At 37.1% G+C, this 27048-nt stretch overlaps 1 protein-coding gene across 1 annotated transcript; it reads right to left on the bottom strand.

Moving 5' to 3' along the window:
* Window positions 1–2470: 2470 nt before the first annotated feature.
* On the bottom strand, window positions 2471–20424 carry LOC111607693 (protein NLRC3-like). Its single transcript, XM_023330004.1, has 7 exons — window positions 20322–20424; window positions 17148–17281; window positions 15484–15524; window positions 14448–14729; window positions 7950–9705; window positions 3017–3138; window positions 2471–2475 (listed from the first exon to the last, which is right to left on the bottom strand). The coding sequence occupies exons 3-7, from the start codon at window positions 15515–15517 to the stop codon at window positions 2471–2473; spliced, it is 2199 nt and encodes a 732-aa protein (XP_023185772.1). The 5' UTR covers window positions 15518–15524; window positions 17148–17281; window positions 20322–20424.
* Between the last annotated feature and the right edge of the window lie 6624 nt (window positions 20425–27048).

Raw genomic sequence — 27048 nt, 5'->3', positions numbered from 1 at the left:
TGGGCTTTACACTAAGGAAATGAGGTCAGAGGTCAGTGGAGAGGACTGGAGTTGAGCCTTTTTTTCATTCAGTGTCATTAACAGAAAGAGAAAAAGGCCGGAAGAGACGATAATGCCGATAATTAAAATGACGTCGATAGTTTTAATTTATTGTACGATTAATCGATTTATCGTTTATCGCGACAGGCCTAGTCATCCACATTCTGTAATTCATCATCTTGTTCATCTTTATACTTTTGAATATGAACCATTTTGAATCTTTTCTTAAAGTTCCTCATGTTTGGACTTTGCTTCAGCTCTTTAGTGACTTTATTCCAGATCTTCACTCAATGACAGAAATGCTCATTATTTTCATTCTTGGAACATATAAAGTTGTGAACTTGAGGTTTTCTCTATATTCATATCCTCCCAAACTCTGTCAGTAAATCAGTTTTAATATTTCCTGGTAATAATTTGTTTCTAACTTTATTCATAAACTGTGCAGTTTGAAACTCTACCAAATCTGGGAGTTTCAGGAAATCAGAATCTATGAATAAATTGTTGGTCTGACAATAAAAATCAACCTTGTGAAATATTCCAGTGGCTCTTTTCTGTAATGTGCAAAATGGTTGAAGTGAAGTTTTGTAATGTTGCCCCAAACGTCACACAGTAACTTAGATATGGCAAAATAAGAGAACAGTAAAGAATGAAGGAGTTTAGAAATGTTCTAGCATTAGAGAGAACTGCAATACTTCTAGTTATTTTAGATTGAACATATTTATTATCAGGTTTCCAACAGATCTTATTATGAATCAATATTATAAAAACTGAGTTTCAGTCACTCTCTACAGTCACTTTATCAATTATTATTTGTAAATCGCCTTTTATAATCCACAAATAACATAAACTTGGTTTTATCTACATTTAGTGATAATTTATTCATATTTAACCACTTTTTCAATTTACATAACTCTAAATTCATTTCTATCAGAAGCTGCTGTAAATTTTCACCTGTATAAAAAATGTTTGTATCGTCTGCAAATAAAACAAAATGAAGTGTTTTGGAAACCTTTTCTATATCATTTATGTATAAAATAAACAGCTTTGGCCCCAACACTGAGCCCTGAGGAACACCACAAACAATGTCCAGGCATGAGGACTGGAAATCACCCAGTTGCACAGATTGTTGCCTGTTGCTGTAATAACTTTCCATCCAGTGTAAAACTCCTCTTAGACCTTAGAGCTGGAGTTTATTGATGAATATTTCATGATCAATTGTATCAAATGCTTTTGAAGTCAATAAATCCCCATCAGCAGGTTTCTTTGTATCTAATGCTCTGGTCACCTCTTCTATTAAATGAAGATCTGCCATCGCTGTGGATCTTTGGGACCTAAATCCAGACTGACTCTCACTGAGTCGTTGCTGTTTATTAATAAATCTTTCCAATCTAGCAACTAATATTTTCTCCAACATTGGAGGATTGTGGAAGTAAAGAAACTGTAATTTGTGAAATGATGTTTATTCCCAGATTTTATAGTGGGATGACTTTTGCCATTTTCATTTTTTGTGGAAATTTACCAGTTTGAATTGATAAATTATAAATATATGTTAACAGCTGAATAATTTCCACAATCAAACTCTTTATTATTATCATGTCAATACCATCGCAGTCAGCTGAGCTTTTATTTCTACATTTATTTATATATCTATCATTTCTTTTCCTTCCTCTGCTGTGACAAACATGGAATCTGGATTTCTACTAACTAATGTGTCATTTAGTGTTTCATAAACTGCAGGATTTCCTCAGCCAGTTTAGGCCCCACACTTACTAAATATTTATTACAATTATCAACTGTCTCTTCTGTGCTATTAAGGTTTTTATCAATATTTATAAGTGTTGAGGAAAGCTAGTAAGCCTGGAGATTATCCTAATAACACTGTTTATAGATTCCTTTAATATTATTTTATTTCTATCCAACTGTTTGCTATAATAATCTTGTTTTGCTATCAGTAAAATAGCAGTAAATTTATTATTATATTAATTTTCAGCATCCATTGATCTTTGCTTTATGAGTCTCTGTATAGTTTGTTCTTTTTTACAGACATTTTCAGTCCCTTAGTGATACATGGAGTTTATGAATATTTATTTTTATAAATAAACTTTGTACTGGGACAGTTTTTATCATATAATGATTTAAAAATATTCAGAAAATGATCATATGCTTTATCCATGTCCTTTTCTTTCAATACTGACTCCCAGTTTAGTTTAGATAATTTATCTTTAAATGATTTTATAGATTCTTCTGTCCTTAATCTGTTAGAAATTAGATTACTCTTATCTTTCATTAGTTTTCACAAACAACAAAATCAGGTAAATGATCATTAATATCAATAACTAATAATCCACTTATTGTATTGTTATGTATTAAATATCTGATCTATTAATGTAGCTGTTAGACGTGATTCTGCTGCTAATTTGAGGGAAAAAGCTCAGACTGCATATAGTATTAATAAAGGTTAAACTGAAATATGGACAAATAAACAATAAAACTGTAGAAAATTAATTTAACTGAATGTAAAAGAAACATGATGAACTGATTCTAACATCTGATCCAGTCAAACTGGTTTAAAGAGTCCAAACCAGCAGAACCAGAACATTTGATCCAAACAGAAACTCAAAGTTTTCTACCAGCCTGGATGAGGTGAAGATATTTCTGCTGCTTCCTGATAATCAGCTTTTTGTTCATCAGTAAAAACATTTTAAAGTGAAAAACTGAAAAACAAAGTTCAATAATCTCAAAGTCTGAAATAAGAAAATAATTTATTTATAAGGTAAAATGTTTTAGAGATTTTATTCTGACATTTTAACAGAAAATGTGTTTTAAAAGAAAATATATTAAATTAACTTATTGATTAAGCTAATGATTGAAGAATCAATGAATGATTTTATTGGATAAATAGAGAAAACAAACCTCAGATTCTTCACTTTACTGACTGAACTCTCCAGGATCTCAACCAGAGGCTTCAGATCAGAGTCTCCACTTCCCAGTGTTCCCAGTGTGATGTCACTTATTTCCAGTTCAGTCAGATCTGGGTTGGACTTCAGAGCCGAGGCCAAAACTTCACATCCAGCCTGATAGAGCGAACAGCCACCAAGTCTGTGATTAGAGAAGAAATAAATTCAGTTCTAATGAAATCAATCTGGATCATAAACAGACTAAAATATGATAACAGTGATGTCATCATCTGATCAACATCTGATCTTCAATTTACTGAGTTTGACCCCACAGAGAATCTGTGCAGGTCCTGGTTAAAGTCCAGGTTCTGGTTCTGGTTCTGGTCCAGGCTTCATGTCCTCAGACCTTCAGCTGCAGTCAGATGTTGAAGATCTTCTATCATCTGTGAAGGAAAGTTCAGTTTTCTCTGCAGCATCTGATGGAGCTGCAGCATCAGAGCCTCAAAGGAGCTGAAGCAGCTGATGAAGAGGCTGACTGAGCTGATGAAGGAAACTACTGGAGATGATGGAGAGGAGGAGGAACTGCTCACAGCTCGGACTTGGACTAGACCGTTTGGCTCCTTGAGATCTTCCACCAAGCAGGAAGTGAGTTAGAAATGAAGTGAGCAGAGCAGGAAGTCCAGCCTGCTGTGGACCTCTGGCATCTCTGGGTTTGTTTAGCCAATATCTGCTGCAGCATCTAGAATCATCATCATCATTAATAATAGTAGTATATTCTATAGAACCATAGTTCCCAGCAGCAGGTTATTAAATGCTGCCACAGAGGAACTGGGAGCAGACCAGTATCTTGTATCTTGCCTCTGCAGGAATCATCAGCCTGGGATCTGATCTCCTCAGAGATCTACCTGCCTTTAAATGCTGATTACCTGTCTCGCTAACAAACCAGCTGTTCTCTGACACTGCGTCTTCCATATATGGGCAAGAAGAAGAATGCGCAGCACATCACTTCCGGGACAAGATGCCCCGGCTACATTGGACCATCGGTCCCCAACCTTTTTAGTAGCGCGGACCGGTCAGGCCTTCGCAATTTTGCTGCGGACCAGGGGGGTCGTAAGTATCGAGCCCGGTGCGCCGCGGTACTCCGATGCTGTTTTTTTACTCATTCTGCTGCAAGTTGGCTCAATTTTGACGCGCAAGACATAACCGGTAAAATCTGGTTTAGGATTTTCAAAATAAAGTAGTAGTTCATTATTTCTTGCGCGGCCCGGTACCAATTGGTCCGCGGACCGGTGGTTGGGGACCACTGCCTTAGACCCTCCCCTTTTGTCATGTTGTCCTGCGGGAGAGGTGTGTGCTGCTTGTTTCATCTAAATCATCCAGTTTATTTATAGAGTTATTAAGTTAATCTTTGTTACGTACTTCTGTTTTGTGTCGGACTTGGAGCGGGCAGCTTATAACACGGTTGTTTTCTGTTTGTTGTTCTCGTCAGAATAAATCGAGAAATCACTTTTTAAAGACAAACCGTGTCACGGCCTGATCACTTAAAACCAGCACAGCGCAGAATGGATCCAGTTACATAGGTACAGTTAGAAATCTCAAGTTACCAAAACCTAAGCCACGTATCGCGACCAAAAGAGATTTAAAACACCAAATGAACAAACTTTTGTTCATGACTTGTTACATTTTAACTGGAATAGGGTTTCTCTCCTTGATAACGTAGATCTTGCTTGGCAGTATTTTCATAAAGAGTTTTTAAGACTAATAAATAAACATGCTCCTAAACGTAAAATTAGGGTGAAGGGGAGAAATAATCCTTGGTTTTCCTCAGAGATTGGGGTTCTGCTTAAACAAAGAGATGCAGCTTGAGCAAGAACAATCAATACTGAGGAGAGCTGGCTTTGTTTTAGGAAACTGAGGAATAAATGTGCCTCATTAATTAAGAAAGCAAAGTCAGATTATTTCCCTGCTGAGATGACAGAAAATTTAAATGATCCAAAGAAATTTAGTAAAACAGTGAATCAGCTGCTGAGCCACTGAGGGACTTTCCAAAGTTTGTTTGGAAAAAAAGTAAAATGGTTTCTGATAAATTAGCAGTTTTAAATTATTTTAATGAGCTTTTTATCTCTGTAGGCTCTCTATTTATTGATTTAAATTCATTCGGCCAAATGTAAATACTGATGAGCTGTTTTTGAATAATGATTGTAATTCCACCACTTTTAACTTTTCCCCTATTTGTACAGCTGAGATTATTAGAGAATTAAAAACAGACAGCAGAAAATCAGCAGGGCCAGAAAACCTGGATCCTTTTTATCTAAAGTTGGCTGCAGAGTTTATAGCAGAGCCATTGTCTCATATTTTAATATAATCTCTAACAAGAAGTTTTATATATAAATGCTTCGACCTTAAATCACTGAATATTGTGTATCATTGAGCTTTAAGGTTTCTAACCAGTAGCAGACGTTTTACTCATCATTGTGAGTTTATGCAGAAGCTGATTGGCTCCTTTATGGAGAAATAATCACCTGATGATCCTGATCTATAAATCTCTACTCGGCTCGGCTCCAGCATACTTTAGCTCTCTCTTACATAGATCTGTTATTTCCTATTCTTTACACTCTAATAACATTTTTCTTTTGCATTTTCCACGTGTTTGAACTGAAAAGGGGAAGCAAACATTCAGTGTTTTGGCTCCTTCAGCCTGAATCAGCTCCAGTCTGAACTCAAGTTATCAGAACTGATTTCAATGGATTTATTTCTTCTTAAAAACAGGCAACAAGATCCTATTAACCAGTGTCACTGCTTTTAAATTGTTTTATATTGTTTTACACTTGTGCTTATGTATTAATTAGTTTTAGTTTGTAACCAGATTGCTGTGTATCGCAGACTTTCTGCCCAGGTTCCTCTTTAAAAACAGATCCAGATCTCATTGGGTTTACCTGCTTAAATAAAATAAAGGACATTGAAATCTCAACCCATAATCAGAGCAGATATTCAGTAAAACCAGCACTGCAGGGTCAGAGGTCAGAGGTCATCAGCTTCCATAAAGTGATTGACCAGAGTGTCACCGATCAAACATCCAGTTTACAGAGGTTCATTTCTTTTGACGGGTCGTCCAGGTCCAAGTTAAACAAGGCAGGAAGAAGCGAACCCTGACGCTCAGCGTTACTCACAGCAAAGGAAGCAGAGAAGTTATTGATGGTAGAAATACAGAAATCAGTTCCCAACTTGGCTTTGACACCAAACTGATTGATCAGCTTCAACATGGATTCAATGTTTCAATGTTGTTTCACTGATATGGTGTTATCTGGGTAATCTCTCTTTACTCAGGACATTCAGCTCTTACTCTGGCTATGAATTCAATCTACAGAAAACAGCTTCTTTCATTAACTATCAACAATCACTAAGGATTCAGAAAATGTCCAGGTTTAATTGATATAAAAATCTATCAGATATTTGGGAGTTTAAATTCCTGCAGAGTTTTAAAAACCTTTTTGAATTCAATTCCACCCACTGACAGCAGAGATTAGAGCAGATCTACAGCATTGGTCATTATTACCCATAAATCCACATAATCAGATATAATAAAGATCAACCTTTTACCAAGGATTATTTATTTCAGGCTTTGCTTTACAGGAACCTGCCAAACTATTCAATGATTGGGACAAAATAAACACTAATTTTATCTGAGCTGAACAAAAAAGAAGAGAGCAAAACTTCAGACACTAAAACTGTCAAAAGTAAAGGATGGATGGACTTTAAAACATTTAGAGGATTATTATAGAGCAGCACAGATGAGAGTGATAATTGGTTGGTTTATCCCAACATGTGGAGCTAAATGGAAAGAGATGGATTTGTCCTACAGTGAGATCAGTGTCTTATTAAAAGACAAATAGATGCAGACCTGATAAAAGTACCATTGGACACATGGCAGAAAATATTAAAGCCAGGAGAAACTAAAAGAAGTGTTCAGATTTAGTGATGGCTGATTATGATAGAGATTTCCTCCCTGCAAGTAAAGATCAGAGATTCACACAGTGAATTAAAATAATTTTAGACTCATCTAATGGAAAAACATCCAAAAAACAACATCCAGACTATATTCATGTCTACAAAAGGGGAGAAAATTTAACACAACATACATTAAAGCTAAACCAAAGAATCCAAAATAACAATAACTGATGATGTTTGGTTAAATATTTGCATTTCTGTGATTCACAGCTCAAGTTCAGGCCTGTGGAAGAAATTTTATTGGAAAAACTTGGTGAGTTTTTTAGTTTCCTCCAACATTAAGAGTAAACAATGTAACGACCCTGAAAAGGCAAAATGTTGGAGGAACTGTGGGAATGTGTCTGCAGGACATTTTCATGCCTTCATAGGAATGTATTGAGATCGCCCCCTACTGGTCGGAGGTGATGAAGGAAATTAATATATGATGGACTTAAATTTAACCTGTGATTTTACTGAGGTCTACTCAGGTAGTTTACGTCAAGGACTGAAGAAGTCAGACAGATCTCTAATATTAATATTACTAGCAGCACAAAGAAAGCTGTAACTCACAAGTGGTTGATGTGGAACCACCATCATCTTTGGACTGGAAGGAAATAATTAAGGAAATTCATCCAATGGAGAGACTGACTTTCATTAAGACTTTCTGCTGATAAATAAAAAATATTGGAAGAAATGAAACGTCCACCTGAACCTGGCACCAAATGTAGGATCAATGTAATTATCTCTTTTTTATTGTGAATGTTCTCACTTTGGGTTTTACCCTTTTTTATTATTTAATTGTCTTTGTTCAACAAGATACTTTGCAGGTTTTGTTAGTGGAGATCTGAATGTTCAATGTATTTATATCTCTAAAACTGCAAAAATAACAAAATATAAAGTAAAATAAATAGTCCAGAGGATGAAGGAAGTAGTTAAAGACCAAAAACATCCAGAAGCAGAAGAAGAAGAACCAGGAGGACAATAGAGCTGAATCAGCATTCACACAATGAAAACATCTGGACTCACCGAGCCTTTCTGCAGTTCCTCACAGCTGGAACCAGTCTCCGTCGTCCTGATTCTGATGTGTTGTACTTCTCCAGGTCCAACTCATCCAGAACCTCTGACATCTGCAGCATGAAGGCCAGAGCTGAACAGTCAGTCACTGAGAGCTTCTTCCCTGAATCCAGCAGCTGTTGGATCTCCTGATAAAATGAGACGTCGTTCATCTCCACCAGACAGTAGAAGATGTTGATTCTTCTGTCAGTAGAGATTCTATTAGTGTTCATCTCCTTCAGGTTGGTGATGATTCTCTGGATGGTTTCTGGACTGTTCTCTGTCTGACCCAGCAGGCCTCCTAAGATGCTCTGGTTGGACTCCACAGTGAGACCATGAAGGAAGCGGACAAACAGGTCCAGGTGGCCATTTTTACTGCTGAGGGATTTCTTCATGACTTCCTTCATGAACTTATCTAGAGATGTTTCTCTGTATTTTTCTCCCAGAAACGTCTTGATCACCTCTGACTTCCTGCTGGTGAAACAGTGGAGCATGTAGACTGCAGCCAGAAACTCCTGGATGCTCAGATGAACAAAGGAATAGATGGAGATGTTGCGTGTCCCTCTCTCCTTTTTAAACATTTCAGTGAACACTCCTGAGAACAACGCAGCACCTTTGATGTTGATGCCGCACTTTTTGAGCTCTTTGTCATAGAAGATCAGGTTTCCCTCCAGCAGCTGCTCAAAAGCCAGTTTTCCTAGAGACTCAATCAGCTTCCTGTTCTCTGGACTCCAGATTGATCTTGTCTTTTTTCCTCCATCATACTTTTCCTTCTTGATTGCAAAGTGAACCTCCAGGAACTCTATGTACATTTCAGTCAGGGTCTTGGGCAGTTTTTCTTCCTCTCTGGTCTTCATCACATTCTCCAGAACATTAGCAGTGATCCAGCAGAAAACTGGGATGTGACACATGATGTGGAGACTTTTTGATTTCTGGATGTGGGAGATGATCCTGCTGGCCTTCTCTTCATCATCTCTGAATCTCTTCCTGAAGTACTCCTCCTTCTGGGGGTCAGTGAACCCTCTGACCTCTGTTACCATGTCAACACACTCAGCAGGGATCTGATTGGCTGCTGCAGGTCGTGTGGTTATCCAGAGGAGAGCAGAGGGAAGCAGTTTCCCCCTGATGAGGTTTGTCACCAGAACATCCACTGAGCTGGACTCTGTAACATCAGTCAGGATCGGATTGTTGTTGAAGTCCAGACCAAGTCGACTTTCATCCAGACCATCAAAGATGAACAGAACCTGGAACGTTTCAAAGCTAAAGATTTCTTTGGTTTTAGTGAAGAAGCTATGAATCAGTTCCACCAAGCTGACCTTTTTTTCTTTCAACAAATTCAGCTCTTTGAAAGTGAATGGAAATATGAAATCAATGTTCTGGTTGGTTTTGCCTTCAGCCCAGTCCAGAGTGAACTTCTGTGTTAACAGTGTTTTCCCAATGCCAGCCACTCCCATGGTCATCACTGTTCTGATTGGTTGATCACTTCCAGGTGGGACTTTAAAGATGTCTTCTCTTCTGATTGTTGTTTCTTGTTTCCTGGATGCTGTTTCAATGTGTCTGACCTCATGTTCCTGGTTGACCTCTCTAGTTAACCCCTCTGTGATGTGGAGCTCTGTGTAGACCTGGTTCAGATCGGTTTTATTTCCATGTTCAGCGACGCCTTCAGAGAGACTCTGGAACTTCATCTTCAGAGAGCCTTTAAGGTCACTCTGACACCGAATATCAAAATCTGAAAAAAGAGACAAACACACAACAGGAGACACTTCAGCTGAACATAATGAAAACCAGGGGCGATTCTAGGATCTGACTTTTAGGGGGGCTGAGCCCCCAGCAGGGCTAAGACCCATGAGAAGATATTTGTTGGTGCGGTTTTCTACATCTAACTGCTTATTTACATACATTCACAAACAAAATTAAGAGACATGTTGTCAGTAATTCACAGAACAAAAGAACAATGTTCATTTTACTCAAACATATACCTATAAAGAGTAAAATCAGAGAAACTTTAAATTTTTTTCCAGAGGTGAATAAACTCAGTTTGAAACAGAATCTCTAGATTACATCATAGCTGCCAACATCTGCTAACATTAATGAGACACAAGCAGCTGTGGAGTCACACAGTATTAGTGGGGTCTGTTCCCCGGAAATTAAAATAAAATCTACTCAAAACTTTGCATTTCCAGTCATTTGAAGAACATTTTACTAACTGTATAGGATTAATAAACCTAAAACCAGTTTATTATCAAGGTAGACATTCAGGTTTATGACTATTGAAAATGAGTCCTTAACCTGAACTTTATTTGAAAATCATACTTAGAAATTGTATTACCCTTATTTTTATCTGAACGTTATGTGGCTGTTGGCCTTTTTTCTTTAAACAAGAATGTTTATCCATCTATGGAAAAGTAGACATGATGAGCCGGGTTTTACTATTTCAGTTCACAGTTCATGAAGTGGGTCTGTCATAGGTTCAGTACCAAAACACTTTTTTCTTCACAGACACAGAACCAGCCTGACATTCTGCACTGTTCTTTAGTTTGACATTATTTAAGTGACTCCAGAGAGATTTGGGTAATTAATTACAAAACAACACAACAGTCACTAATTAAGCTTCAAAAAAGAGCAATAAGAGTAATTAACAAGGCTAAGGACCAGGATCAGACTAACACATTATTTATCCAAATATTTTGCACATTGTTGAGACGCTTATCCAGGACACACATACACACGCACAAGTTTTTACACACATGGCATGTTCCACTTTTACACAAAGGCCTTTGTAGAAATAGAAACTTAAGCTGACGTAACACATCAGGCTACCAATAGGCGTGTCTTAGATATAGGGAATGGATCGTCCGTTTTTGATCAGGTGCTGTATAACAGGGGTCTCAAACTCGCGGCCCGCGGGCCAACTGCGGCCCTCGGGACGATAGTTTGTGGCCCCCGCCTTAATATGAAAGTTTAATGTTAGTGCGGCCCGCGGGTTTGATATAATTGGCACTTTTCATTGTTGTGTGCGGAGCTGAACGAACTTACCAATCACGGTGGAGTATATTGCTCTCGGGGGCGGGACATCGGCCGGGCCTATTTGCATTTTCTATTTGTCATTATTTGCATGCGGTACATGTGCAATTTCCGCGGCCGCTCCCGCTTCACGTGCTTCAGCATCCAGTCTAGACCCGGAAGTTGCTGATCAGTGTAACGTAATTAAGGTTAGGCGCTGTAACGCTTGGGTTGTGTTTAAGGGAGGAGAGGAGGCGGCAGATTCGTCAGGACGGTCAAAAACTCACAACCACTCTGGTACTGGGAATTTCCCAGTGTTGTCCTTTAATAAATACGCTCTTCACCAACCTTACAAAGCCGGTTGAACGGCTGCTATAATATCAGACATGAAAATTGAGCAGCGTCCAAACAACCCATAACATTACTAAAAAGTTAGGGAGCTAACATGTCCGGCTAGCACGTTTCTCCCACGCTCTCTACAGAGAAGCCGTGGCGCATACTTCTGACATCATTAGCAATACTAGAGTATTTTAAAGAGACACTACACAATTACGGCTGTTACAGCGCCTGACTACGGCCAAATATGGTAATAGGCAATCAGAAAGGTTCGGCTGAGGAGACCGTGTGTGTGAATGCGGCCCAGCCTCACCCAGACTCTACCTCCAGCAGCCCCTGGGTAGATTGAGTTTGAGACCCCTGCTGTATAATTTCGGTTATATTCACTTCACAACAAATTAGCCTGTGAGGGTAAGCGTCTCTCTTTTTTAGCGCTAAAAAAGAATAAAAAAAGTAAACTCTGATTATTCTGTGTGGCTGATTTCCTGTTCGTGTGTTTACACGTTTTTGGTCCGTCGAATTTAAATCACAACAACATATACAACATTTTGTACTGAAGTACAAAATACTCTTCAAATAAATAAAGCCAATGCTGTACACAATTTCATTCATAAATATAAAAGTAATTCTAAATTAATTAGGTACTGCATTGCCCATTGCAAAAAATCACTAAGCAAAATATTTTGCATTGCAAATTGTCATCTGAATAAAGGTGCTGATGATACAAGTCTGGCCCCTTATAACTGGTTTAATATATATATATATATATAATGTATATACATTATATATATATATATACAGTATATAATGGTCTTTACTGTTTTCTTTAGAGGCTGGTTCTAGACCAGATTTACCACAGGGCCCGTGCAGACAGTGTTTTTATGGAGACACTTAAAAAAAGAATTAAACAAAAACAGATTAATATTTCATCATTTAATAATGTGAACAAAGAGCCACTTGTGTCTCCAGAGATTCAGGTTGCAGGTCTCTGATCTAGCAGATGGAAAGTGTGATCTTATCTCCATACAGCAGTTAAAAGAGTAGTACCATAATTTTTAATTCATTAAATTAATTTTTATTAAAAATATTTTTATGTATTTTTAATAATACCTTAAAAATAAAATTGTGACGAAAAACTATCTACCACTGAATATTTAAAAAAGACATTTATTTAGTATAATTTCTTTAGATCCCCACTGAGCCCCCGTCTAGAACCGGCCCTGGCCTGCAGGTATTTTTGCTTAGCATGTTTGTTCTTCATTGATAGGAAGTCAGATTATCCAAACTGGTTAACTACATTAATAAAATATTAGTGAAATAATACATTAAATGACCACTGAACAATTATTCATAAAATATATCAACATTTTTGAATAAAACACACAGAAAGTAATGTAATGTAGGAAATATTTATGTATTTACTGTTAATCTATTCGTATGATTTGTTCTTTAAATGGCCACTTATTTTGGCTATTGCTATTATTTATTAAATATCATCCAAACTCAACATCCTAAGCAAAGAATCAAACCACAATAGTCAGCTAAAATCATAATAAGAAACTTAATCAATCATAACTAAATGTTCTGTACCATGTCAGCCTGAGGAGATGACGCTGATTTCTGGTTCTTAAGGTTCTGATGGGTCTGAGGTTCTTCTCCTGATCCATTCTGTCTGATATACAGCAGCTCACTGCGCCACCAAGGACACTTTTTCTGGTCTTTCTATGTCCACAGTTTCCATCCTCTCTGACGTTGTTCAGCTTATAATGCGCGTCTTTTCACTCACGTTTGTATTTTAAAAGCGTTTTTACTTCTAAGGACAGTGAATCGGGTCGAGGACGTTTTAAAAAGACACGGGTTGATAGCAGCTCACCGCGGCTGCGCAGTGTCCGTCTCTAGATATGATTAAAATTAGTTTTGCTCATTAAAACTATTTCATGGTTTTCTCTGGTTGAAGATTTCAGACATGTTTTCAACAGAGCGACCTCTGACCTTTGAGTTTTATCAAACTGTTTAATGTGAAATTGCAATCCCAATCAAAATAAGTCTAGTGAACTATCAGGTTTGGAAAAAAAACCCATTAAGATCAAAGTTTTACAAATTTCCTACTGTACCTAAAGCAGAAGAGATTCTCAGAAGCTCAAACTCCTCCTCTGATTTTCATGTAAACGTTTTGGCTTTGAATTTATTAATCGTCTGTCCTTTACTGAACATGTTGAGACCACTGACCACCTTTCTATGATTGTATATATGCTCAAGCCTTTTGGGAAGATTTACATCAAAATATATTCCATGTTCCAGATTTTAGTTTGTCGCTCAGATGAACAGAAAGCAATAAGGAAGAGAGAAATAATGCAGCTGTGATCAGAGCTGCTGTTTGCACAAACATGTGAAAGACCAAAGTAAATAATATTAGCTTGGTGCTCTGTGAATTTGGATTTAAAATAAATAAAGTTCAGACGTGGCTACTGGCTTACATCTTTTACTGCATTTCCTAAATTCAAAAGGGGTTTAAGAAAATAGAATACCAAAATTTATTTATAGAAAAATAATCAGCTGATCTGAGTCTTTGTCATTATTTTTGGCTCAGCAATGAATTTCTCCAAGAAAAAATTAAATATCTGGGTTTATTTGAGTCCATCAGAACCAGAACCTGGAGGTCCTCCATTGCTGCAAACATCAGAAGAGAATTGGCCTCAAGCTACTTCAGTACATTTATTTTTAAATGTACTGAAAATGTTGGATCATTTAAAAAAATGTACAGAAGCAATTATTTCACCTCCATTGGGTTCATAAGTTGCTAAACTTTTTTGTTGATCATTTGGTGGTAAAAAAAAATATATATATATATATATATATAATCCATATTTACCCACCAATTTAAAAAATTTAACAAGTTGTAATGACATACTCAGCTGCATTTGAGTTTCATTCAGTTTAATATTCAATAAGCTGAACTGAGAATCCATTGTGTCATCACACATCAAGCAGATTAATATATTTAACTTTTTCTCTGTGGCAACAAGTTTTGAAATCAGAAATATTTGAAGAGAAATAATTTATTTATCATTTATAGTTGAATCAAATACAGTAGAGGCTGTAAAAGCAGCTTTAATGAACTGTGTGTCTCACCTGGACCAGAGGAGTCAGAGGACAAACGCAGCTGGTTGGACAGAGTCGGATCTCTGTGATGAAGACGTTTGATCATCAATCTGCAGGCTCTCTGTCCTTTATTCATCACAGCATCTATGGTGTCGCGGGCCTTGTCTGCTCTGATTGGGTTCTTCTGCAGTATACCATCAATCTCTGAATGATTAAAGACGCCATCTGATAGAAGCTCATCAAGGAGCCGTTTCAGGATTTCCTCAGAAACTCTCTTCACAAACTCAGGGCGAACCTTGGAAAGTTTTTTCTCTGCAGGCAGAAACAGGATTCATTCAAACTGACGTCTGAGAGAAAAACATGATGCAGATCAACTATTCATGTTGCTCCATCCAGAGATTCCCCTCAGAGTCTGTTGATCAGCTCCTCAGGTCTAAACCTGTTGTTGTGTTTCTGCCTCATATCTGAGTGATGACCACTGATTCTGTCTACATGAGAACAAATGAAGCTTCTGGTTCATCACTTTATTTCCTCACTGCAGGAAGAACAATAAAACAAACACCTTCTAAATATGGAGCTGAACTATTTTAGGAAAAAAAAAAAGAAATTATCGGTGAATGTTGTGATGAAAATTCACTGATTAACAAACATTTCCTTTTTTTACCATCATCAGGTCTTCACTTCCGTCTCTAAGCTTTAGCATCTTTGTCACCAAATGTTGGAATAAAAGGAACAGCAAGTCTTTCCATCTGAGATAATAAATTAGTAATAAATGATGTGATTACTGGATAAATTAATGAGTGGATATATTAAATATTCCTGAAGTATCAGAGCTGCTGGCCTGTTCTTCACTTTGGTTCCTTTTAGTTCTGTTTCCATCTGAGTTCAGTTTTTACCTTCAGGTTTCACAGAAACTCACAATGTTTCCACCAGAGCTTCACTGAACAGGAAGCATGAAAACAATAAATACACACTGAGGCTGTGGTTCATCACATGGCAGCAACACAGGCTGTGATTGGTCAGTTTGTTCCTTTATGATGTTTCATTTCTGCTTCTGATCACTTACCAAAATCCTGCTGGACTTCCTGCTGCTGCGCCATCTTTTATCTGGAAAACATCAAAGATTCATTATGTTTCAGACTTTATTTAATAAATAATTTACTTTTTCTCATGCAGTTGGAATGGAAACTAAAAATACCTGAAAAGTACTTATTTAAAACACACAAGCACAGACCCCTCCAGAAAAACATATTCATGTAATCATAAAAGCTACAATGTCAGAGCAAACTATTAAAAAACATCAGTGATATAAAAATACATTTATCACATCTTTTTTAAGAAGTAATAATGTTCCTGACTGTCAGTCATTCTGGTTTCCTTCAGGTTGAAATGCAAACATCTTTAAATCCTGCTCGTTTCTTTCTGACTGTAATGTGTTGCCGCTACCACTAGGTGGCAGCATCAGCTGCAGAAGCTCCTCCACAAAGGAGAGAAGAACAGTTTTCTGCTATTCTGGCTTCAAATGCCCAACTTCTGTTACCAGATGGCGAAACAACAACTTAACACATTTGCTACAGTTTTACTGAGAAACTAAAAGACTCACTGCAGCCATTTGGGTCAAAGGTCAAAATCCTGCCACCAACCCAGAGAGGAAAAGCTGCAGTGATTCTAAAGAAACTCTCAGTTCATTTATATTACATGAACAAACCCAGATATTTAGCACTGAACCAAAAATAGATAAAGATTTAACAACAAGTAGATTTCTTTACTTTACCAGGAACTTTGATTTGTTTCATTAAAACAAGTTCAGACTAAAGGAGAACATGAAGGCTGGAAACATCAGTCAGGGAAATAATTCACTGACTAAAATATAAAATACATAAACAGACTTACTATTAAGAGTGTGTAAAAGTTATTACTGTGGTTGAACCAATAATTAAGCAGATATTTGCTAAATTATTTAAAAACCAGAGTGAGACTCAGAAACAGAGCGACGGTCGGAGTGGAGGAAAGTTTTCTTAAAGAAGCTCAGCCTAAACATCTGAGCTTTCACAAACAAATCTCACATTTTTAGTTCACGTTTTACTTGTAAGGTCAAAAAACAAACAAAAAAAAGACAGTTGATCCAAAATGGCCGACTTCCTGCTGGGTGTGTAAATCGGGTCCAATAGTCATTTTTATCGGTTCTGATGGTTTGATGTTTTAACTCAGTTACATAGATTTAAATAACAGCAGTGGGTGGGGCGGATGTTTTTACATACTCTAGGGGGCGCTGTGTTGTTATTTCACCATAATCACTTATTATTGATCAATAACTGATTGAAATGTGATCAGCTGTCCTCTGTCACCACAGACTGATTCAATCTGGATTTTCTGCTGATAAAAGCCCAGAGAAATCCTCTCTGATCAATAAATTATTGACTTCATATTGAAATATTTTTCATCCACCAACCAGGAACCCAGATATCTCAGCCGGGCCACAAACACTCAGAACCTACTGGTACCAGTTTGACTCCACTATGAAACTGGGAGCAAACTCAGCTTGTTGTCTGGGTTACAGATGAAAACTCAGAGAAAACCAGAGTTTCTGATTGAAACCAGGTGCTGCAGCTCTGCATCATAAACAGAACCAGAACCAGGCCCAGTTCTGGTTCTGGTTCTGTCCAGCAGCTCAAAGAGAGAAAACCCAGTCAGGACTGGAAACCAGAAGAATGTGGAGTTAAAACTCACCTGATCAGATCTTTGCTTCTCCTTCTGTTCACACAAACCGAGTCGGAGCGACTGGAGAACCGGACCTGATTCTGCAGAACTTGAACCGGACCCACCTGAGGCTCCACCCCCTCTCACAGCACAGGTGTGGTCAGCTATTGAAATGACAGGAATCCTGTCTGATCATCGTTACCAGGAACTAAATGTTTTTAAAAACTAATTAACATTTTAGTTTAAAGATTCTTTATGTTTTAAATATATTTAGTATTTTTAATCAATATTTTATTAAATTAATGGAGATTTTCAGCTTCATCTATAAAGAAATTTAACAACCAACACAAATTTCTGCTCAGAAACACAAGAGCAATAAAACTAATAATAATTGCTGCTTGTTCTAATCTGAGTCCAACAGAACCAAGAACCTTCATGTTTCTCCACATGTTGACATGACCATCTGTTAATATGTTCATATTTTATTAAATACAGATTTTATGAATTTATGTAATCATGTTTAATGTTGATATGAAGGAAACTTTCCATGATGATTCTCACCTGATCCTCCCTCCTTCATTCCTGAACAGAAAGATTTTTAAGCTTTGGCCTCTTTTAGCCTGGAGGCTTTAAGTTTTATAACTGGTTTGTCTCAAACGTTTCCTAGTTTTCTTTCCCTCCACAGATTCGATCTCGGTGTAAAAACTTGTTTTGACTGTGATCACCTTTACAGGGACCAGGTGGTTTTACAGAAACAACATGAAGTGTGTCGGCTGTCTGCAGTCGGACCTTCAGCTCCAAACTCTGGTTACATCAAACAGAAATGAAACAATCAGCTTCTGTTAGTGGAGCTTTTAGATGATTGTCATGAATTAATGAGCTTTTTATTTAAACAACAACAGATAAATAAAGTAACTAACAGATGTAGTTAAAGTAGAAACTGTTGATGAACAACATGAGGTCATCAGCCAGTAACTGCTGCTACTGAAATACTTTACAGCAGCAAGAAGCAGGTTGAGACAATAGATTTATGAATATGTTAATAAATAATAAACGTCTGAGCTTAGATCTCATTTCAGACAGACATGATAACATCAGTGCTAACAGCAGATGGACCCTAAGCAGTCACAGTTGCTTGTTACATGGGCCGGCTCCACGTTACAGGACCGGCAACTTGAATACTTTTCCCTCTATTGTCAGATGCATCATGGGAAATGGAGTTTTAACATCAATATTTTTCTCGTTTTGTTTCTTGAGATAAAATCTCAGTAAAACAAGAAACATTTTAATGTCCATAAAATAGATAAAGACTCCAATAATTACTCAGAACTAAAGATTCTTGATAAATTTCTAAAAGTACAAGAATATGGAACATTTTTCAAGTTCCTGTCGTTGCAATGTTCTGTTTCAGAGAGTAAAATGTTTCTCCTGCTAGCAGAAGTTGTGTTCATATTAATACACACTAAACTATTACATCTGCAATATAACATTGTGTGTTTTCTGTGTCTCTAGTTTACTGTGTGATTTTACTAATAATCCTGGTTAATTGTAAGGCAGTTGTAGTTCAGACGGAGGGGTCATGACCCCTACTAGGACATCCAGATGTGTTCTGTGAAGGAGAGTCCAAAGAGGAACCAAAACTGGAAAAACTACTGAGTATTTGAGAGGTTTTCTAAAAACCACATTATGAGATGTTGGTCGTTCTGAGTGCAGTTAGAAAAAAACTGATTTATTTATCATTTAGAGCTGAATCACAAATTTGTGCTTCAGGGAGGAGGCAGGAAAACTCTAGAGGTCATGTAATCTGCACAAAGACAGGATGTGAACGGACCCGACTCAACTGGGTTTTAAATGGCTGCACAACATCAAAGTCAACATCAGTTTCCATCCAGAAGGAAACAGAGAACAAGTGATTCATCTTCACTGTAATTCAGCTGCTTTGAAATCATCTGCAGTCCGTCTGCGTCTGCAGGTCCTGCTTTCTACTGACTTTAGCTTTTCTTTCTGTTCAGCCTCACGTCCTTCTGAACAACAGATCCAGCTGAATGGGAACCAGTTGAATGAACTGGGATTATTGTTTGCTGTCTTCCAGCCACTGCAGGTTGAACTGAACTCTGTCTGCTCTGATTGGCTGTTTCGCAGCACAGGGTCAGCATCAGGTCACGTTTTCCACCAATGACTGTCTCTCTGCCACATCAACATGTTGAGATGTTTTCTGATGTTCTCCTCAGTCTGCTGACTCCAAACTCTCCCTCAGAGACACACAGCTGAGCAGTGGAGGAGTGTGAAGCTCAGCAGCTCCTTGCTAACACAGATCAGACAGTGGAGATGCTGCTGGATCTCAGCTCAGCTGGAGAGCGCCTCCTGTTGGCCGTGCACCAGCATGACATCACACTCTCCTTCAAACAGCTGGGAGTTGACCTTGATGACGACCTCAGCTGGCAAACATCAAACTTTCTCTGCAGACTCTGGAGGTTTGATGTTAGGAGGATTTTTACAGCAGAGCGTTACATGCTGCTTTGGTAACCTGACTGTAAAATCAGATTTTAATGGATTAAACCAGCAGAGAGGATTGTGGGTAGGACAGCTCCTCTGTCTCCTCCAGAGCTGTTGGAACAGATCAACCTCAGCAGGCAGACGGGATTTTAACAGATCATGTTCTGAACTCTGAGGATGTTTTCCTGAACTCAGAGCGAAGCAGCAGAGATTTCCTCTGTCAGAATTTCCAGTAGTTATCAAGAATTCAAAGGTTGAGTTCAAACACAGAGCCTGAGAGGAACCGGTCCAGAAGAACAAACTCCTCACTTTAACTCCTCAATAAAGAATTAGAGGTTGGAGCAGCTGTTTGGTTTTAATCTATTTAATGTCCATATTGATCTATTGATGTATTGATTATTTCGGTGATGATATGGAAGAGTACATCACAAGCAGCAGAACCAAACTAAAGTCAAATTTCTCCAAGAGAGACGATTAAAGAGACTTTATCAGGATAAACGGGTCGGTCCAAGATTCCCACTGACAGAACAAAGGTTTGAACTTCCTGCTTCTGTTAGTTTGAGTCCATCTGTCAGAAAATAAAAACTTCGTCTGTTTCCTGTGAAAATATGAAGAGCTGAAGATGAAGGAGAACCGGGCCAAGTTCTGGTTCTGGTTCCTCCACAGAGAGAAAACCCAGAGAGAGGAAAACAAGAAGTCAACACTCACCCTGATCCAGATTCTGCTCTGCTGCTACATGAACTTTGACCCCATTTCTCCTGCTCTGATACCTGACTCCTCCTGAGGCTCCGCCCCCTGCCCAGGTGATTTTGAACACCTTTAATGTTTTCTTCCCTTTGAATCAACAGGGAGCAGAGCTGGAAAACTCTGAGCTTAGATTTGAACTTTTTCAGTTTTTTTTTAATTAATAGGTCATTTCCTGTTAGCTTATCAATACAGGAAGTAGTTCAGTAAAACAGGAAGTGATCAGCAGAAATCCTGGGAGGAGATCTGATCGCTTTAGTTCAGCTTTAATATTTCTTTAATATTTATTTCTAGTCTGGAAAACATTCGGCTCCATTTCTAGACGGATCATTTTCTGACTGCTTCCACTTTAAACATTAACCTTCATGATGCCAAGCCTACTGCAAGGGTCAAAGGTCGATTCCTCTTTATTATCCTGGTGGTAATTAATTTTACAGCAGGCAGTAAAAACAGGAACAAACCAAACTCTCACAACAATCAAACAGTTTCACACGTTACAAAGTGCAGCTGATGGTGTGAGTGACTGAAGCAGTAAGTTCTGATGGTGGTGAATCTGCAGCTGATTGAGGAAAACAAGGTCCGTCCTGATTGGACGACCCGGATCCATCAGAACAGCTCGCTATGGTCATTAAAGATATTTAACCATAAATCTTTACAACACTCTAAAGTCTCGTCTGGTTCAAACTGTTGGCAGCAACAGGTTCAGTTTGGTAATCAATAACTATCAATAAGAGCCTCAAGGGCAATTATGGTTAAAGTTGATCATAAAAGTACAAGAATATGGAACATTTTTCAAGTTCCTGTCGTTGCAATGTTCTGTTTCAGAGAGTAAAATGTTTCTCCTGCTAGCAGAAGTTGTGTTCATATTAATACAAACTAAACTATTACATCTGCAATATAACATTGTGTGTTTTCTGTGTCTCTAGTTTACTGTGATTTTATTAATAATCCTGGTTATTTTAATGTTATAAATTAACTTACAATTGTAGATCTGCCCCAAATCTCAAGTATTTTTGAATCAGCTCTAAAAAAAAACATTTTTATTTGCATTTACTTATTAAGAGTTTTATTCCAGATGATCTTTTTTAATTATTAGCTTGTTTTGATCTTTTCTGTATCTTTTATTTCTAACTCTGAACCTTTTAGCAGCTCATTGTTTACATTAAAAAATTCACCTGATCATCGCAGCATAAACTGGTTTTTCTCCAGCTGAAATGACGTCTGACGTCGTGACGAAAGCCGTGGTGACTATGTGCAAATGTGAGGTTTGGTTTGTTATTTATCATAGGCCTTTATTAGTTTTGATTAGTTTGTAATTCAGAAATTTAAATTTGATTAAAAAAAATCTCTGAAAGATGTGGAGCAGAATATAGAAAAACAAACTGTGTTAAATAATTTCTGTAATTTGTGCATCTTTAATCTTCCATTATTCTAATGTTTATTTGCATATTGCTAGTATTATAAATATGATGCTTTTATGTAGCTTCCACTGATTTTGTTGTTCCAAAAGCTTATTTAAAATAAAAAACCTTTTACATAATATTAAATATTCATGACAAAAGAGTAAAAACCCTGGCTCTTTATGATTTACTAATAAAATAAACTGAGTTTTTCCCAGAATTGATAGAACTGGATATCAGGACAAAGATCAACAATAAATTATGGTGAACAAGATGTTTCACTGACTTTCTTTCTAAGGTGGTTTCCTCCAGAAACTGTCTCTCTACCGCCCTCTGGTGGTCACAGCTTGTAATTACACACTAAAATCCTCCTGGTTTCTGACAGGTAAAATAAATCAAGCTCCTCTGTCTTCTCACAGAGCTAACTACACAAATACACAGCTTGGTCATATAGAAGCGATCATTAGCAGCTTGTGTAACATTCACTCCAAACATTCTCTCACTATGGAATAAATGTTTTTGCTGTAACTTAATCAGTTTTAATATATTTTAAGCTTTGATGGTGGTTAATATATGTTTTCTTGTTTCTGTTTCTAAATGTACATAGGATAGGAAAGAAAATAAGTATCTGCAAACAAAAAAAATCCTCATTATAAAAATCTTTAGAGTCAAAGCAGAAGAAGCAGATTGTGAAAAATCAGCTGCATCACTGACCGGATTCTTTAGCGTTCAGAGTCGTGATCTTCTTGGTCGAGCATTTGAGCCCCCAGGGTGGAGAAGACTCCTTCAGAGGGCAACCTGTGTCTGGGGTTGTGCTGCAGCAGCTTGGCCTCCAAGTCTTTAGCTTCGGCACTAATGGAAGCAAGTGGAGGGTAATAAAAGAAAAAAAGGCCTTCCAGTAACTGTGGCTGCATCAGCGCCTCCTCACACACACACACACACACACACACACACACACACACACACCCCCACACACACACACACACACACACACACACACACACACACACACACACACATCTCTTCCTCACCAACTTGCAACAAAGTTGGTGCAACAACTTTCACTATTATGCATAATATAATGAAATATTATTGCATTATATTATTATAATGCAATAATATATCATTATTGCATTCAAATAATGATACATGTCAGATTTATTTTATTTTTCCTGCATGTATTCTAACGTTAGAAAAACGTATCTTGAACTAGAATATTAAATAAAAGTACAAGAAGTAATAAAAACTTTAATGTTAATCCTCAACTTCCGGTTCCAGCTTCTCTTCTGAAGGTGAGCTTCTATGATTGTCCTGCAGGTGGCGGTAAAAGCACCTGAAGTTGGTTTGCCAGCCGCCAGTAAAACCCAGAAGAAGAAGAAGATCAACAGCGGTTCTGTATTTCATTTAAAACCGATCCGCTTTGCTCGGTAAGTTATTGGTTTCATATTTATTTGTGTCATATTCTGACCAAACATCTAGAACCCATATAGGTTGTTAGTTGCGCTTTAATAAAAGTGTAATTTTGTGCTTTGTCTTGCTTCATAAAGACAACATGGCGCCACTCGGACTTCTCAGCTTTGGTTATAAGTTCTGGTTATGAGTTGGGAAAAGTCGAGCTGTTTTATTATTAATGTCGCAGTTTCCTCTTGTTCGCGTTTGACGTCTTAAGGCAGGAAAAGTCGGAGAAAGTCACTTTACTCACTATTCAGCTGAACCAGGAGGAAAGACACCACTTACTTTATTCCAGTCAATCACAGAACTGCGCATGTCTCACATCTTAAATAGTCGCACAATGATGACGTCAGTGAAGAGCACACCACCGTAGGCCGGGTCCTAGTCCTCACTCTGCACCCTACGCCTCTATGAAGTGTGGACTAGTCAAAGTCACAGTGTTTTATTGGAGTGTGTAAAAATGTGAGAATTGTGACGTCACTTCTACATTCAAAAAAGTAAAATACAAATAAATAATAGAACCAAATAACTTTCTATTTCACTCCCACAAAAGATTTGACATTAATTTCATAATTATGTATTAAATTTTCCCTGTAATGAGTTTCTGTAAATGAAATTTAAAATTTAATATCAATTCCTGTTTGTTTTGTGTCTGAGTTTTGGAGACAATAAACATTTTTTTATTGCAACTTCATTCATGTTTTTAGAAATATTTTCAAAATTGATTTTGTACAGGAAATTTATTCCACTTTTAATTTTTAATGTGATCAAATTTGGTCAAATTGGGATGAAGAGTTAAATTATGATATTAACAATTTAAACAATTTAAGTTTTTATTCACATTTCCTTCCTTCCTAAAAATCACCTCAGTTTTTAAAGTGAAATTATTTTAATGTTTAAACGTTGCAACATCACAAAATCCCAATCTTTACACCAATATATTAATAACTTAATTTAAGATTAGAAATTCATCTCATTTGTAACATTTTCTGTTTTTCTTTCCTCAGTTAGTTTGTGACGATTCTTTTTTATTTCTTCTTTTTTCTGCTCAGTTTATGAGAACTTGATAGTAAGAAAAGAACTTTGAACATGAACGGTTCTGAACTGAACTGGTTCTGTTTCAGATCAATTAATTCGTTCTTGTTTTCTCCACAGTTCAGAGTTTCAGGATGAACTGAAGACAATCTGCTGCCGTTTCTCCTGGTTCTGGTTCTGGTTCTGGTTCTGGTCCTGGTCCTGGTTCTGGTTCTGGTTCTGGTCCTCTGTTTAGTCCAGTCGTCTGCAACCTTTACAATCTAGAGACATTTTATTTTATTTTATTTTCCAGTTTAATAAAACGGGTCCAGAGCCACAAAACCACATTTTAAATATTTACTTCATTTAATCTGTTTTAACTGTTAAAGACAAAATATTTTATTTTGACTTTTTCTACATTTTATTATATGTTTATATTTGAATTTAGTTTTTATTTTAATATCAAGAAAAATAAATGTAAATAAAATGAAGATTAATCAATTATTAAAATAATAATCAGCTAATTTGGTAATCGATTAATCAATAACTTCAGTTTTCACTCAAAAGTTAATTTGCTGGAAAAAAAAACATTCAGATGTAATTAAACCAAAACTGAACAAAAAAATCTATAATTTTACATTTAAGATGAAATAAAATCCTGTTTGTAAATATTTTTACTCAGAACTCATTAAGCTGCAGTTTTAGCTTCACCAGGTTCAAATTATGTAAAAAATAAAAATCTCTTGTTAATCACCAATTATTAATTGATAAAATAATCAATAGGTCAGTTCTCCACTCTATTGATAAAACCTAGAAATGATCAAGTGATCAATAAAGGAATTCTGTCATTAAATGTTTATTTTCTTATTTAAAAAAGAAACTGAATTATTTGTTTATTTGCATCTTTTATTTCTAATATTGTACAAAAAGGTTAAAATGAAAAATATTGAAAATGTGATTTTTATTTGTATCAGATTTAGTTACTGAAACATTTTAATGTCATTTTATTGTGAAAATTAAAAACTAAATGTCACTAAAAACAGAAAATGGTTCAAATCTTCTTTGTTTCTTGTTTAAAGTTGAGTTTGTGATGTTTAGTCCTAACGAGCTGCAGGCTGCAGAGCTCTGCTTTAACTAGTCTAACTAACCTTCATCACTGCTGAAGACTCTGGAAACTCTCCTGTTTGGAGAAAATGCGACTCTGCTCGGCTCGTCGGGCTTTAACTGTTCCCTCTGAGGTCGAGGCCCAGAGAAAGTCTTTGTGTGTAAAGATGAAGAAATAAAGCTTCAGCGTGTGAGAAGCCGAGTCCTGCTGGCGGATTTAGCGGCCAACAGACGAAGGTCCGCCGGAGCTGAACGAGAGTCGCTGAAGAGAATCTGGAAAGTCTTTGGTCTGAAGATGAAGATGAAGAGAATGTGAAGCAGTGAAGCTCCAAGCAGCCAGCAGTCCTCTGATCAAATCATCAGCACTTTTCCTCGCCTCATTTCTTCCCTCGGCTGGTTTTTCACCAAAATTTTACAAAGTGTCAAAATGTGGTGATTTTTTTATGACAAATTTACGCGGAAATCATAACTTTTTGTATTGAGCAGTAGCTCAGAGGAATAAGAAGTGGACTGGGAGTCCACAGGTTGCAGGTTCGAGTCCTGAACTCGACCAATTTTACTTTAATTTTTCCTTTATTTGAGTCAAAACACAACAAGATCCCTGCTGGACTCGAACCAACAACCTTTAGATAAGCAGCCTGTATTCCTGCTCTCTCCGCCACTCGCTCATCTACACTAAAATACTTTTTTTTTAAAACTTGTCTTCTGTTTTCTGAGGATTTCGGTGAAAAAGGGGCGTTGCCAGCGACGACTGAAGGCGTGGCTTCAGAATCGTCTCTAATCCAGGAAAAAAGGTCAGAGTTCAGGTCCAGAAGCCACAGGTCCAAGCTGAGCTGATGAATCAACATGTTCAGAACAACAACGGAGGAGATCTGGAACAATTTACTCCACATTTCACTTCATCTGCAGAAACACTTTTTCTTCTTCACTCGGAAACTTGGGACTTTTTATTCGTCCTCACATGTTGGGAACTTTTAAGGTCATTGAAACTAGAAGGAAAATATTGATTTTCCATCCAGTGTTCAGTTTGAAATCTGTAAAAACACAAAATATTTCCAGGATTTTAGTCCAGTTTCTGTTGCAAATGAAGGAGAAAAGTTCAACTTTTATTTCTCTGCAAATTCATGAAATACAAAAATTAAAATTTACTTTTGAAATTTAGTCTCACCTGGTTGGAAATAGAGGAAAATAAAATAAAATAAGGTTTAGTTAAAACACAACCAACCCTAATTACATTTTTAATTTTTATATTAAAAAAACATTTGAAAATATAAAAAATAAAATAAAAAGTTTGGAAATTCAGAAGCGTTTAGAAGCAGTTGTCTTAATTCCTGAATGAAATTATGACTAATTAAATAAGAGGAATGCAGATTGTTTTTCATATTTAGTTTTTATTTGGATGTGAATAAATATCTGCTGGTGGCGCAGCGGCATAAAAACACATGAAGAAGAACCAGAACAAACACGTTACATTCAGAAAGAAACTAAACGTCACATGATCCAAAGAGCTGCAGCTCGGACCGCGCCGCCGCTTTGTGCTTCCTCCGCCACCATCGACCCGACTACCGGCCGGTTCTGACCAGACTACTGGCCGGTTCTGACCCGATTCTGGAATGATCCTCCTTTTTTTAAAGTTTGGATTTGGGAGAAAAAACAACTAAAACATGATTGTTTCAAACTTTAAGCACAAAAACAGAACCGGACTCTTCAAGTATGAGTCA

This window comes from Xiphophorus maculatus, chromosome 24 (genome assembly GCF_002775205.1).
Source record: "Xiphophorus maculatus strain JP 163 A chromosome 24, X_maculatus-5.0-male, whole genome shotgun sequence".
Taxonomy (NCBI): Eukaryota; Metazoa; Chordata; class Actinopteri; order Cyprinodontiformes; family Poeciliidae; genus Xiphophorus; species Xiphophorus maculatus.
Note: the sequence above shows the minus strand (reverse complement) of the source record. Positions and strands in the feature narration are given on the sequence as shown.

Bases quoted from the DNA above. Each gene is read 5' to 3' on its own strand.
- LOC111607693 (XM_023330004.1), bottom strand. From the start codon at position 15,517: ATGGCGCAGCAGCAGGAAGTCCAGCAGGATTTTG. The intron at 14,730-15,483 runs GTAAGTGATCAG...TTCTGCCTGCAG, and splicing joins GGAAGTCCAGCAGGATTTTG to AGAAAAAACTTTCCAAGGTT. The intron at 9,706-14,447 runs GTGAGACACACA...CTCTTTTTTCAG, and splicing joins CTCTGACTCCTCTGGTCCAG to ATTTTGATATTCGGTGTCAG.